General features: G+C 44.3%; 1 protein-coding gene across 2 annotated transcripts; it reads right to left on the bottom strand.

The window, feature by feature from the left end:
- Positions 1-939: 939 nt before the first annotated feature.
- Positions 940-3,682, bottom strand: smim26 (small integral membrane protein 26). Of its 2 annotated transcripts, none has more exons than XM_087991602.1 (3): positions 3,526-3,682; positions 2,873-3,024; positions 940-2,214 (listed from the first exon to the last, which is right to left on the bottom strand). In XM_087991602.1, exons 2-3 carry the CDS (start codon positions 3,021-3,023, stop codon positions 2,045-2,047), a joined length of 321 nt encoding a protein of 106 aa, XP_087847728.1. In that variant the 5' UTR covers position 3,024; positions 3,526-3,682; the 3' UTR covers positions 940-2,044. The 2 variants fall into 2 exon arrangements, with proteins under 2 accessions (XP_087847728.1, XP_087847729.1); XM_087991603.1 differs by having other exon boundaries at positions 940-2,211.
- Positions 3,683-14,313: the final 10,631 nt, after the last annotated feature.

The following is a 14,313-nucleotide window of genomic DNA, read 5'->3' as shown; positions in this document are numbered from 1 at the left end:
ATGCCTTTGTTTTGAACTCCCCCCACCCTGGGGAAAAGACCAATGCTATTCACATTATCAATGCCCCTCATGATTTTATAAACCTCTGTAAGGTCACCCCTCAGCCTTCTACATTCCAGTGAAAAGAGTCCCAGCCTATCCTTATAACTCAAACCCTCCAGTCCCAGTAACATCCTTGTAAATCTTTCCTGCAGCCTCTCCAATTTATTAATGTCCTTCCTATAGCACGGCGACCAGAACTGCACATGGTATTCCAAAGGCGGCCTCTTCCTCAAAAGATGGCGTGGGCAGAATCTTTGAATATTTTTAAGGCAGAAGCAGGTTATCCTTGATGAGTTGGTGATGGAGGATTAACAGGGGTAGGCAGGAATATGGAGTAATCAGATTAGCAACAATATTAATGCATTGCACAGCAGGATTAAGGAGCTGAGTGGTCTACATAAGCTTCTAATTCTAATGCTCATAACTTCAAAGCAGAAAAGCTCACAGATCAAATCCAGCCCCAGTAACTGGGGTGTTTCTCTCTGGCCTCGCCAAAGCCCTCCATAAATAAAAAAAACCTGTCTGAACCTGTTATGACACATAACCATGTGAGGTGAGCCTTCAATGCAGACCTCCTGGCTCAGAGGTAGGGACACTTCCACTGTGCCCCAAGATCCTCAGATTTCTCCAGCTTTACATCCACATGGGCAGACTCTCAATATAACTTGAAGGGCTGGCCAGCACAATGGGAAATTTCAGTGCCTATTGTCCACACAAGGTGAGCCACAGAGAGCAAACAGCTTGTGGTCCCTTCACAACTTCAGCCATTGCACGAATCAAAGCACAAAATATAAACTACTGCAAAATTAATTGCTGCAATCCAGGTATTTGAGGAGCCTTCAGAGGCATAATTTCACATCCAATTCCTACCTGTTGTATCATTAACAAATGAACAGATTGTAAGTGATTGTCTTGTCATTTCAAATTTAGTATCACTCCAATTTTATTAGTTAACAATATCAACACAACTAATACATAATCAGATCAAGTCTCATTCCCAATCAGGTGGAATCTAAACCCAATGGTGAATCTTCAAACTCCTGGAACAGGGTTAGTTTTATACAGTCCTAAATTAATGAACAGCAATCATTTAAAATTCCCATGCATCTTGCAAAGTCACAATAATCATATCAATCCTTCTTTCAAAGTGAAGGTTCACTACAATGGCAGTAAAATACATCAGTTTAGTTTTAATCTGCTCCCAACCTGCTGATTCATATGTCCAACACAAAACATGCATGTAAATAGTGACAATGAATTTGTATAATACATAACTCAAGTCATGAAAATAATGCATTAAACCTACTTCTAGATTGGGTCTTCATTGTCAATTTTACCCAATCAGTGGTTTTAAAATGGAGTTTCACTTGAACACATATAAAGAGACTTATTGAAGCGGTGTGTGCTTGTGTTCGGAGATTGTAGATTTTTCACTCTGTAAATATAAGGTACGTTTGAGGAAAGATTTGATCCAGCACAATCCTTCACCAGTTCACTTTCCAGAATATAACCACATTTTTGAAAAGCTAAAGCCGGCTGGATAAAGAGGATCAATCATATCAGCCACTCCAACCTGTTGATTGATTCCAGAGCAGTTGTGGAAGAAAGGAAGAAGAAACTATGTGTTTGCACATGCAAAAAAGTATTCTGGAGTTGATTATGTGAGTACAAAAATGTGGCATGGTAAAGCCTTCAGTTGTTTGGAAACAAATTTCCCCCATAATTTAAAAATAGCTGAATTCTCTCAAAATGCTACTGATGTCCCACTGTGCAAAAAATGTAGATGTACAGACACTGTCCATTAGAAACTGATACATAGTTTTCAAAATAATAGATCAAATGAGGCTCAATAGATCATAGACACTAGGCACTTAAGCACAGTCTACACCATCCAAAGCAACTGTACAAATTGGGGGCACGTAGAGAAATCCTCAGTGTCCACAAGAAAACTGAAGCATGAACTCCCTAGCAGTATCACCTGCGTTAGTTATTGTTCTGAACTCTACTTCTCTATTGAAGTATCAGATGAAACACCGAAGAGAGACTTCCCATATTTGTAGATTCTGAATGAAAAGGGAACAAAACCTTCCTTTGCAACAACTTTTGTCTCCACAAATTCTTTGGTAACTTGTTTTTGAGGTTCCAAACTGATCTCGTCTTGGTAAGTGACTGCTGAAAAAAAAAACAAAGTTAACCTTTATTTAATGTAAAAGCAAGGCCAACAATGCTAAAACATATCAGGGCCTTCATCCGTCACCTTTTTCCTACAATGGGGGGGGGGGGGTGGCAGCCAGACAGTGACCTTTACCCTGCATGGGGTGGGGAGGTAACCTTTACCCTCCACGGAGTGGGAGGGGATGACCTTTGCCCTGCACAAACTGACCTTTGCTGTGCACAGGGTGGGAGGATGACCTTTTCCCTGCACGGGGTGGGAGGATGTGACCTTTGCCCTTCACGGGGGTGGGAGGATGTGATCTTTGCCCTTCACGGGGATAGAAGGATGTGACCTTTGCCCTTTACAGGGTTAGGAGGATGTGACCTTTGCCCTTCACAGGGTGGGAGGTTGTGACCTTTGCCCTTCACAGGGTGGGAGGATGAGACCTTTACCCTTCACGGGGTGGGAGGATGTGACCTTTGCCCAGTACAGGGTGTGAGGATGTGACCTTTGCCCTTCACGGGGTGGGAGGATGTGACCTTTGCCCTTCACGGGGTGGGAGGATGTGACCTTTGCCCTTCACGGGGTGGGAGGATGTGACCTTTGCCCTTCACGGGGTGGGAGGATGTGACCTTTGCCCTTCACGGGGTGGGAGGTTGTGACCTTTGCCCTTACCTGCCGAGTCCTGGGTGCTGTTCTCGATCGCTGCCAGCTCCCGCTTCTTCTTCAGGTGGAAGAAGCCATAGGTGCCGAGCATGGTCCAGATGCCAATGGCATAAAGAAGGGACACGCGGACATTCCAGCGAACAATCTCCTTCAGCTGCATCCTGCGGCCCAAATAAACACAGGCTGGTCACATGTGACCCCGAGCTCGGACTCGGCCCCGCCCCTTCCGGTATCCGTCCTGGCAAAAGGTCCCGCCCCTTGGACATCAGCTCCACCACGCCCCTTGGATACCGGCTCTGCCCCGCCCCTTGGATACCGTCTTCGCCCCGCCCCTTGGACACCGGCTTCGCCCCGCCCCTTGGATACCAGCTCCGCTCCTTGGACACCGGCTCCGCCCCGCCCCTTGGACACTGGTTCCGTCCCGCCCCTTGGACACCGGCTTCGCCCCGCCCCTTGGATACCAGCTCCGCTCCTTGGACACCGGCTCCGCCCCTTGGACACCGGCTCTGCCCCGCCCCTTGGACACTGGTTCCGCCCCGCCCCTTGGACACCGGCTGATTCCCACCCCTGGGATTCGAACACAGACCCTCCCCTTTACCGAACGGTCCCCGCCTACACTCTCCCAGATCCTGCCTCTTCTTCCCTTCGGGGCACTCTCCTACCTCGATTTATTTCGAGGCAATACCGTCGAATGAACGGACTCGGTTTCCCTCTCACGGATAATCAGATTCCAATTGGAAATATTATTATTTCAGGAAGCGCTGCCTCATTTAATTTGCGGGTGACGCCGACACTCTGCCCGTGCAGCAGTAACAGCGCCCTCCCTCGTCTTCAGCCCGGACCTCCGGCAGCAGCGCCACCTCCTGCCCGATCCGCCTGCAGCAGCGCCCCCTCCCGCCCGGTCCTCCGGCAGCAGCGTCCCCTCCTGCCCCGGTCCTCCCGCAGCAGCGCCCCCTGCTGCCCGACCCTTCTGCAGCAGCGCCCCCTCCCGCCCGGTCATCCCGCAGCAGCGCCCCCTCCCTGTCTCCTGGTGAACATTTAAGGTGGGAGAAAGTGAGGACTGCAGATGCTGGAGATCAGAGCTTAAAAATGTGATGCTGAAAAAGCGCAGCAGGTCAGGCAGCATCCAAGGAGCAGGAGCAATACATTTTTCAACATTTAAGGTGGACAAAATTAAAAATCACAACACCAGGTAACAGTCCAACAGGTTTAATTGGAAGCACTATTATACTCCACAACCACCTAATGAAGGAGCAGTGCTCCGAAAGCTTCCAATTAAACCTGTTGGACAATAATCTGGTGTTGTGATTTTTAACCAGTCCAACACCGGCATCTCCAAATCACGACTTAAGGTGGAATTTGCAAAGCAAACCAAACGCATTTTGTAAAGTTTTGCAGTGATGCAACCTTGGAGGAGGTCATTCGGTCTGTCGAATCCATGCTTGCAGCACAACCTGTTTAGCCCTGTCTTTTTGATATGGTGAAGGCTTGGTGACTGCTTTGCAAAACACCTACCTTTTATCTGTAAAAGTGACCCTGAGCTTCCTATTATGGGGTCATAGGCTGTTGCCTGCCATTTCAACACGCAATCCCGTTCCCTGGCCGACATCTCCATCACAGGCTTGCTGCAGGGGTCTTCCCTACATGGGGGGAGACCAAATGTAAACTTGGCATGTTTCCCCGAGCGTCTCAGCTGGGCCTGCAGTGCCCCCCCCCCCCCATCACCGTCCATTTTAATTCCCCTTCCCATTCCCTCTCCAATATGACCATCTTGGCCTCCTCCATTGCCACCAAGCCCCAAATTGGAGGAACAACACCTCATCTGTCTGGGCAGCCTTCAGCATCATCACCGTCCCACACAACCCCCCCCCACCCCCCCCCCCAACTGGCAGACTCAACATTGGGCTCTCCAATTTCACATAACCTCCCTTCCCACCCCCGACTCCATTCACAGTCCCTTCCCCAGCCTTGGGTGACAGTCTGTGTGGGATTTGCACATTCTCCCCATGTCTGCATGTGTTTCCTCCAGGTGCTCCGGTTTCCACCCAGCATCCAAAAGATGTGCAGGTCAAGTGAATTAGTCGTGTTAAATTGCCTGTAGTTTTCAGGGATGTGTAAGTTAGGTGCATTAGTCAGGGGTAAATATAGGATAATAGGGTAGAGGAATGGGTCTGGGTAGATCACTCTTTGGAGGATCGGTGTGGATTTGTTGAGCTGAAAGGCCTGTTTCCACGCTGAAAGGATTCTACGAACACCTCATTTTCTGCCTGGAAACTCTACAGCCTCCTGGACTCAAAGTCGAATTCAACAATTCCAGGGCTTGAGCACCTTCGCCCATGTCCTTACCTCAACTTCCACCAACTAGGCCTTGCCATCACATGGCCTGCTTCCACACACAACCCATTGTCAGTCCATGATGGTCTTTGTTAGCAGCTATTCATTTTATCAGACTGTCCTTTACCCATTCCTTTGTCTAATTGTGTTTCTCTCTTTCTGGGCTCCATGTCTACCTATCCTTTACTCTTTGACCCCCTCCTCCCATCCTTTCTTGAATATATATATATATTTTTATACACCAATCTTTTCCTAGCTACAATCAATTCTGAAGAAGGGTCACTAGACTTAAAATGTTAATTTTGCTTTTGCTCCACAGATGCTGCCAGACCTACTGAATTCTCCCAGCAATTTCTGTTTTTGTTTTTCATACTATATAGATTGCCTTCAGCATAGCATATCCACTTTCTCACTCGTTGCTCTTAACTATTTCTTATTCTGCTTTTCTTCTGTCCTCATGTGCTATCCATTATCTCTTTGCCAACCTATCCCTTTCATATCTTTCTCTCTGGTCTTCATCTCCATCCATCTGCTCACCTCTCCCTTCCCCAGCCCCTGCCCACCACTTGGGCTTCAGCACAAATACCAGTATGTCCTAGCTATTTCCAGTTCTAATGCAGAGAAAATGGATTTGAAACATTAACTCTGCTTCCTCCCCACAGACGCTATGAGACCTCAGAGTTCTTCCAACAATTTCTGTTTTTGTTGAGGGTTGTATTTCCCACAACGGCCAACAAATTTCATTTATAAATCACCTGTTGTCCATTATTACATTTTCCTCCATAAAGATTTGCTGCATTTGTAGAATTAATTGCTTCATTATTTATTTCCTTTCCAAACCAAAACCTTATTTTCCATGCCATTTTCTTATTTTTGGGCAGCATGGTGCCTCAGTGGTTAGTACTGCTGCCTCATAGCACCAAGGACCTGGGTACAATTCCAGCCTCGGGTGACTGTCTGTGTGGAGTTTGCACATTCTCCCCATGTCTGCACGGGTTTCCTCCGGATGCTCCAGTTTCCTCCCACACTCCAAAGATGTGCAGGTTGGGTGGATTGGCCATGCTAAATTGCCCAGTGTCCAGGGATGTACAGGTTAGCCTGAGAAACGCAAGGTTACAGTGATATGGAAGAGGGGTGAGTCTGGGTGGGATGCTCTTCGGAGGGTCACTATGGACACAATGGATTGAATGGCCTGCTTACATACTGTAGGGATTGTGTCTCCTTTGTGCAACCTGTATTTGTATCGTGGATTCCAGGGCTGAAAGCTAGCAACAACTTACCCCTTTCCTGTGTAAAAGGCTGAATGGCCTCCGATTTATTTGCTAATTGGGCTGAATGGCCCTCTACTCCTAAGCAACAACTGGAGATGCTGTATGGCCTCCTCCGGTTCCAATTTGACAGCTCAAGGTGCTGAATGGCCTTCTATATCTGTATTCGACTCCTGTGTAGAGCAACCCAATCATGCCACTCTTTAATTGGATCAAAGCAGAAATGAGTGGAGCAGACACTGGAAGAGAAAAGCCCTGGATTCTCAATCCTTGGTGTTGAGATCCCTCCCTCGGCCAACAAGGGCCCCTGACCCTGTCCACATTACTCCCTTATTCAATGACCTGAATTAACAGTCCTCTGCACCTGACTTCATCACCACAGCAGTATGTAAAGTCAAATTTTGCAACAAGGTTGAAAACATTTTTAAAAATTATTAAATTAAAAGGACACATGGCAGATGTGATTCAGTGCAAAAGAAAAAAAATGAGATAATATTTTGGTAGGAAACCTTAGATGTACATCATTATAAAGAGGATGCAAGGACAGTGAGAGACCTTGGGAGTGATTGTACTCCTAATCTCTGCAGTTGGCTGGACAGATTAACAGAGCAATTCTAGGTTTTATGAAGAGTTACATGGAAAAAAACTGGGAAGTTGTGCAGAACTTTATAAAACACGGGTTAAGGCCCAAGCTAGAATTTTATATCTAACTCTGGTTGCCACTGGGAAGATGTCTAAACTCTGGAAAGAATAAATCTCTCGAATAAATCTCTTCTAATGATTTCAAGGGATGAATTGTGTGTATAGACCCCGGGATTATTCTCCATAAACAGAGAAAGGTAGGCAGAGATGGCTAGATGGGGGGCAGCTCCAATAACACTCAACAAGCTTGACACCATTCAGGATAAAGTAGCCCGTTTGATTGGTACCACTTCCATAAGCATCTACTCCCTCCACCTCCAATGCTTAGCAACAACAGTATGTACCATCCACTGCAGAAATTCAACAAAGATCCTTCGACAAACCCATGACCGCTTCCATCTAGAAGGAAAAGGGCAGCAGATACATGGGAACACCACCATGGATAAGTTCCCCTCCAAGCCACTCACTATCCTGACTTGGAAATATATCGCTGTCCCTTCACTGTCGCCGGGTCAAAATCCCGGAATTCCCTCCCTAAGAGTATTGTGAGTCAACCTACATCAGGTGGACTGTAGCGGGTCAAGAAAGCAGTTCACCAGCACCTTCTCAAGGGCAATTAGGGTCAGGCAACAAAAACAATGCTGGCCAGATGCCCACATCCCATGAGTGAATAAAAAAAGAGATGGGATAGATATGTTCAACATCACGAAGGATGGAGATTGGGTCAATAAAAGAGTATCTGTTTCTAATAACTGAGGGGTCAATCATTGGAGGTCACAGATTAAAACAGTTGATAAAAGAACCAAAGGAGACATGAGGAAAAGTTTGATTATGCAACAAGGAACTAAATTTAGAGTGCATTACCTGATGGGAAGCTAGATGCAGATTCAATAGAGCCTTTAGCAGGGCTTTGGGAAATACTTGAAAAGGAAATATTTTCAGAATATAGAAAGGAGCAAAAGTGAATGGGATTAACAAGGTTCATCTTCAAAAGAGCCAATGCAGACTCAACGGGCTGCAAGGTCTCTGAGAATCTACAATCCATACCATGTGTAACATTACAATAAATTACAAGGCAATGATTTATGGGCACTCATGTTCCATAGGAACATAATTGTGTATCCATGCTTTCAAATGTGACAGGTGAGTTCAGAGGAATTTCTTCTCCCAGAGGGATGAGAGTCTCTGGAATTCCTTGCCTTCGAGTCTCTGTGGCAGTAGAGTCCTTGCATATGTTTAAGGCTGAAATAGATCATATCTTGATCAGTCAGGAAATGAAGGGCTACAGGGAAAGGGCAGCAAATTCGACATGAGAAATGTTGGACCAACCATGATCCTATTGAATGACAGAGCAGGATCAAAGAGCTGAACTGCCTACTCCTATTTCTTAGTGTTATTTCAAAACTCCTTCTTTTGTCTCTATTATCCTTGAGTATAACCTTCATGACTATCCCTGTGTTACGCATGTTTATGGATGGACATATATTTGCCTTTACTCCGGGAAATTTTAAAGCCTGATCCAACTTCTCCTTCTGCAGATGACATACATTTTATAAACACCTACTTTGAAAATGCAATCACTTGCTATTTCCTGTATTTCTGTTACTGTTCTTAAAGATGTTTGCTGAAGCCTGTTAATAGGGATTTCAAGTCAGACTTTTGCTGTCCAGTCTGTCATTATGTGAATTAAGATCTGGCTTATACTTTTGGAAAAGGTGGTAAAGCCAATTCAATGACAACTTTCAAAAGAGATTTAGATGTAGACTTGTAGGGGAGTGGGACTAATTGGATAAGCAACAAAAACAGGTAGTACCAAACTGGTTCCTTCTGTACTTTATTCTTCGCCAGTTTCAGAATGGGTTGACAGCATGATTGATCAGAGTGAAATATTGGCGTTTCCTAAGATTAGCCAGAGGTTTAACCCTGGGACTCAAAGATGGTGGCTGCGTACTCTATGCATTGGGAGAAAGCAGGTCATCTGCTAGCCTTTCAGCTCAACGAGCAAACCTACATCCAGAACCTCAACCTGAGCTACAAATCTTCTCAAAACTCGCTAGGCTTAATGGCTAAATCAGCCCATCTGCCAGGCTTAATGGCTAAATGCTCATCAGTGAACTAAAGGCGGCTAGATGGATCAAGGATAGAGGACTAAAAGGTGGATGAACAGAGGGATAGAAAGGGTTGAAAGTGCAATTGAACCACAGAGAATATACTGGCCAATGTAAACAGCCAGATTCTTACATACACAGACCAGTCATTTCCCCACTGAGCTATGGTTGATTGGACCATCAGAAAACACTCAGAATGGCTTGAACCAGGTAAACCACAGGGTTGTTTGCTCCTAGTAGAATCTGACATGTATCCAAAAACCCGACAAGTCCTGGTAACAAGGCAACACAAGGTTTGGCAACACCTAGACTCTTAACATAACTGCAGGAGTTTTGCAGCTCTTGGCTTTCTCCTGAATTTGCAACAGCTGTCAATTTTCTAAATTAATCCCTGAGAACTGCAGCTGTATTTTAATACCTGTTCTCCCCCTCCACAGGGAGCTTTCCATCCAGCCTCCCTATATTTAATTGAAACTGCGATAATACCAGCAGATTAAAATAATTCCATTGGCTGCATGTGCAGGCTACAAATTTTTTAATTTTAAAATTGCAAGAGGTAAGATGCAATCTGTCGCTGTCACAAATAGGTCTGGTCACAGATTGTTTAATCCAGTAACCACTACAGAGTTCAAAATACTGCTGAATTATTTTGGATTGGTGACTTAAGAGAGGCAACATAAATTAAACAATAAAGAGGGAGCAGGAACAGAGATACCTGGGTACACACAAGTCCTCAAAGATGGCTTGATGAGTTGATTTCGAACATATTAAAAATTGCTCTGTTTGTTTCTTTGATATGCTACTGTACAGAACCAAACTATTTTTATGACTATAAAGTTCATTTACATGAATAAAGAATATTTTGAAATTAAAAACAAAAATCCATAGTGTCCTTGCTTTAAAAAATGGTATAGCTTTGGAATATCCAGAGATTGTGAAAGGCACTATGTAAATTCATGCTTTACTTCATTAGAGTCACCGCCCATTGGTTTCATCGAATCCAATTAGGAGAAGCCCCTGTTCCTTACAGATATCAGCCAATCCCTGATGGGTGCAATCTCTGAGCTTCAGGATTGCAGTGAAGGGAGAGTCATCTCATCAACTATTGAAGAAGATGCTGGCTTCCTTCTCTGTGGAATTAGCATTTGGTTTTATTGTCATGTATACTTAAGTACAGGGATACATGGAAAAGTGTACAATGTCACCATTCACAGTACCATCTTAGGTACAAGGTACCTAGACTCAAAATCAGAAATTAAAAAGTAGAAAAATAAAGAGATACGGTAAAAGTTCAGCATTATAGTTCTTCTCAGTATAAAGTAAATACAAAATACACATCTTTGAACATTGTTTTAGATTAGATTCCCTACAGTGTGGAAACAGGCCCTTCGGCCTAACAAGTCTACACCGACCTTCCGAAGAGTAACCCACCCAGACCCCATTTCCCTCTGATTAATGCACCTAATACTCTGGGCAATTTAGCATGGCCAATTCACCTGACCTGCACATCTTTGGACAGTGGGAGGAAACTGGAGCAAACCCAAGCAGACATGGGGAGAATGTGCAAACTCCACACAGACAGTCGCCGGAGGCTGGAATTGAACCTGGGTCCCTGGTGCTGTGAGGCAGCAGTGCTAACCGCTGAGCTACTGTGCCAGTGAATGTAGAAACACTATCATTAAAGTGAACTCAGGCCTACAAACATTGTAAACATTGACTTGACTGAACGGAGTGTTTCTATGGCAATGATACACCAGCAGCTGGTCGGATTCTATTCAAGTTTGAGATTTGATCGAGGTTTTCAAAATCACAAGCAGGCCGAAAGAAGTCGTTAGGCCGAAGCTGTTCCTATTTGTTAAAAGTACAAGAATGACAGGCAGAAATTTAAAGTGACATTCAAAAGAAGCAAGGGTGACGTGAGGAAAAAAAAAATCGCACTAAGTTACAAGCCTATGGTATGCACTGTGTGGAAATGTTGCTGAGACAGATTCAATTGAGGCATTCATTGGAAGGTTACTTATGGTGTGCAGGAATATGGGGTGGGAGCAGGAGATTGGGACCAGGAGATAGTACCAGTTTGTGAGTCTTGAGAAGATTTGTAGCTCAGGTTGAGGTGCTGAATGTAGGTTTGCTCGCTGAGCTGGAAGGTTCGGTTTCAGACGTTTCACACAGTACCAGTGCAGGCACAATGGGCTGAATGGCCTCCTTCTGCACCAAAACAATTCTGTGAATCTATAAACACAGATTAATGCTCAGGACATCACAGCTTAGGAACAATATCAAAGCATGGGAGAAGATGCAGAGATTTATTAGAATGGTACCAGGGACGAGTGATTTTAGTAAGGACACGGGGGTAAATAAAATGCGGATAACTCTTGGAGCAGAGAAATCTAAGGGGTGATTTAATACTGGTGTGTGTAATGAAGACAGCAGGTAGGGACAGGCGGATCAATAGCGAGAGGAAACTGGTTTAATCTGATTGATGAACAGAAGGGAAATCTTTAAAGATAGTGAGTTATCGGTAAATGTACTGGCTGAGGGGGCAGTGTAATAGTAACATACAAAGTTATTATTGAATGTCGCAGTATAGACACTACAAGGAAATCTTCATAGATCTGTAGGGAAAGAGGCAGATTTGATGAGTTGACAATAATATGATTGACCAAAGAAGCTCAGTTTATGCTGGCTAATTCTAGTCATTGTACTCAATCTGCCATTGGTGTCAATCCTATACTGATCATATCTCATTGATTTGCAGAGAACACAGGAAAATAAGACTCTTATTAGGTAAGGAGGGCAATCATTGACTTGAGGCAAGACATAAGCAAAAAGGCATAGCCTGTATAACACCTGGATCAGGCGAGATGAGCAAGTAATGACACAGGTCAACCCGGAATGTATATCTAATTAAAAAAGGCTCAAATAATCTGCCTACATCAAACTACAACCAAATTAGACCGTGTTGTGACTTTATTACAATTAAAGTATATGACACTGAATTTTTTTAAAAATTCTAAACAGTGCCCAGACTATGTCTCAGTGCCATAAAGAGTTTTACAATGACTTGAAGGGTTTTACATAAATGCAAAGTTAAAAATCACACAACACCAGGTTATAGTCCAACAGGTTTATTTGGAAGCACTTGCTTTCGGAGCACTGCTCCTTCATCAGGACGAAGGAGCAGGCTATGACCCTGCCAACCGTTTGCTGAGCTTTCAATGTACTGGCGGCTGAAATAGCTGTAGCCAATTTGTTTGTGAGAAGCGAGCTACCTTATGAAGGTCCACCTGCTGTCTGGAGAACTGGTGAGAGAACCTACAGTGCCTCCTGCTGGTAGTAAATGGCCTTTGGTGGGCCTTTTCTGGATTGGGGAATGGACAATCAACCGTCAAGAGCTGCCTGACCATCAGCAGCCTCTTCAGGGCCTCAACTGGTGCAGAGGCTGGGGGATGTCCTCCATATCTGGAGGAGACAGAAAGGCAGTGGGGAACTTGCATACCACCCTAAGTACCCTCCCTGCCTCCAAACACAATAACATTACTCCCCAGCCCAAGTGAAAAGCTTGTTGCTTTTCAATCAAATGGATAAACTCTGGTTAACAGCAATTGGTAAAAGAAATTAACAAAGGAAATAATGAATTTGGTGAGGAGAGATTTGATAATCCAAGCCTCATTGATACTGGGATTAGTAAGCTTGTAGATCCTCACTATAAAGTCATACAGCACTGATCCTCTGCTACATTGAATTTGGAATAATTAGACGAGTTCAATGAATTTAAAACTGTTCAAGACAGGATATGATTTGAATGTATCAGGACTTTATTGGTGCAGTGGTGGTGTCCCTAACTCAGAACCAGGAGGCCTGGGTTCAAATCCCATGTGTCACCTCCAGGAGATACACCACAACATTTCTGAACAAATTGATTAAAAACACCTAGTAACAATTCTTCATGTGCTCTTGTTGTAGTGTCCCTACCCCTGGGCCAGGAGATTTAGGTACAAGTTCCACCTGCTCCAGAGGGGTGTCAAAGCACATCTGAACAGGCAGATTAAAGTATACATGATTGAGAGTGATATTCAAAGTGCTGGATTTTAAATTAAGACCTGGATCATGATAATCCTCTGATCGGTTTGGCAATAGAACACGACACAGGAACATGTTTTGAAGAAGCTGCAATTTGTTGCAAATCTCCACTGTGTGCTGGCTCATGGTGATTTAATGGAGATTTTCTATAATTAACGTTGAATACAGTAATACAAAAGAATGGGATAAAAAAATGCATTGTGCTGATCAAAATCCAACTATAAACAAGGAGGATTTCTGCAGGGATTGTCTCAGTAGAAGGAGACAAGTAAAAGGTAGGTCATTTTGCAGCTTGATTTGCCTTTACTTAAAAAAAAGGGTATACTGGCCATAAGAGGGAGTGCAGCAGAGGACCACTAGACTGATACTGGGATGGCAGAACTGTGATATCAGTTTTCTGATATCAGAAAAGATTAGTTTTACTGGGCCTGTATTCATTACAGAGAGAAAGTGAGGACTGCAGCTACTAGAGATCAGGGTCAAAAAGTGTGGTGCTAGAAAAACACAGCCAGTCAGGCAGCATCCGAGGAGCAGGGGAATCAGAGTTTTGAGTATCAGTTCTTCATCAGGAATGTCTGATGAAGAGCAAATGCTTGAAACATCAACTCTTTTGCTGTGTTGACTGTATTCGTTACAGTTGAGAAGAATGTGATAGGGTCTGATTGAAAGATGAAAACTTCTAACAGGGCTGGACAGACGAGATGCAGAGATAATGTTTGCTGCTGGTTGAGAGTCTCAGAACAAGCTAGGCCATTGAGGACTGGGAAGAGGAAGCATTTTTTCACTCAAGATGGTCAACCTGTAGAATTCTCTACCACAGAAGGTTATGGAGGCCACGTTGCTATGTCAGGAAAAGGCTTGATAAATATTTAGATACTGAAAGCAACCGAGAGTATGGAGAGAATGCAGGACTGCAGGATTAAAATAGAGGATGTACCATCATCATATTGAGTGATGGAACAAACTTGAATGGCCAAATGGCCTACCACCACTACTTGTACCTACGTAAGCCATC

The sequence above is a fragment of the Chiloscyllium plagiosum genome, unplaced genomic scaffold, assembly GCF_037043375.1.
Source record: "Chiloscyllium plagiosum isolate Xiang-an unplaced genomic scaffold, Cpla_swu_hap1 HiC_scaffold_10, whole genome shotgun sequence".
NCBI lineage: Eukaryota > Metazoa > Chordata > Chondrichthyes > Orectolobiformes > Hemiscylliidae > Chiloscyllium > Chiloscyllium plagiosum.
This window is presented reverse-complemented; position numbering and strand designations above follow the sequence as displayed.

Excerpts from the sequence above, each read along its gene's own strand:
- smim26 (XM_087991602.1), bottom strand. The coding sequence starts at position 3,023 with ATGCAGCTGAAGGAGATTGTTCGCTGGAATGTCCGCGTGTCCCTTCTT. Across the intron at positions 2,215-2,872 it reads CAGCACCCAGGACTCGGCAG|CAGTCACTTACCAAGACGAG; the intron begins GTAAGGGCAAAG and ends TTTTTTTTTCAG.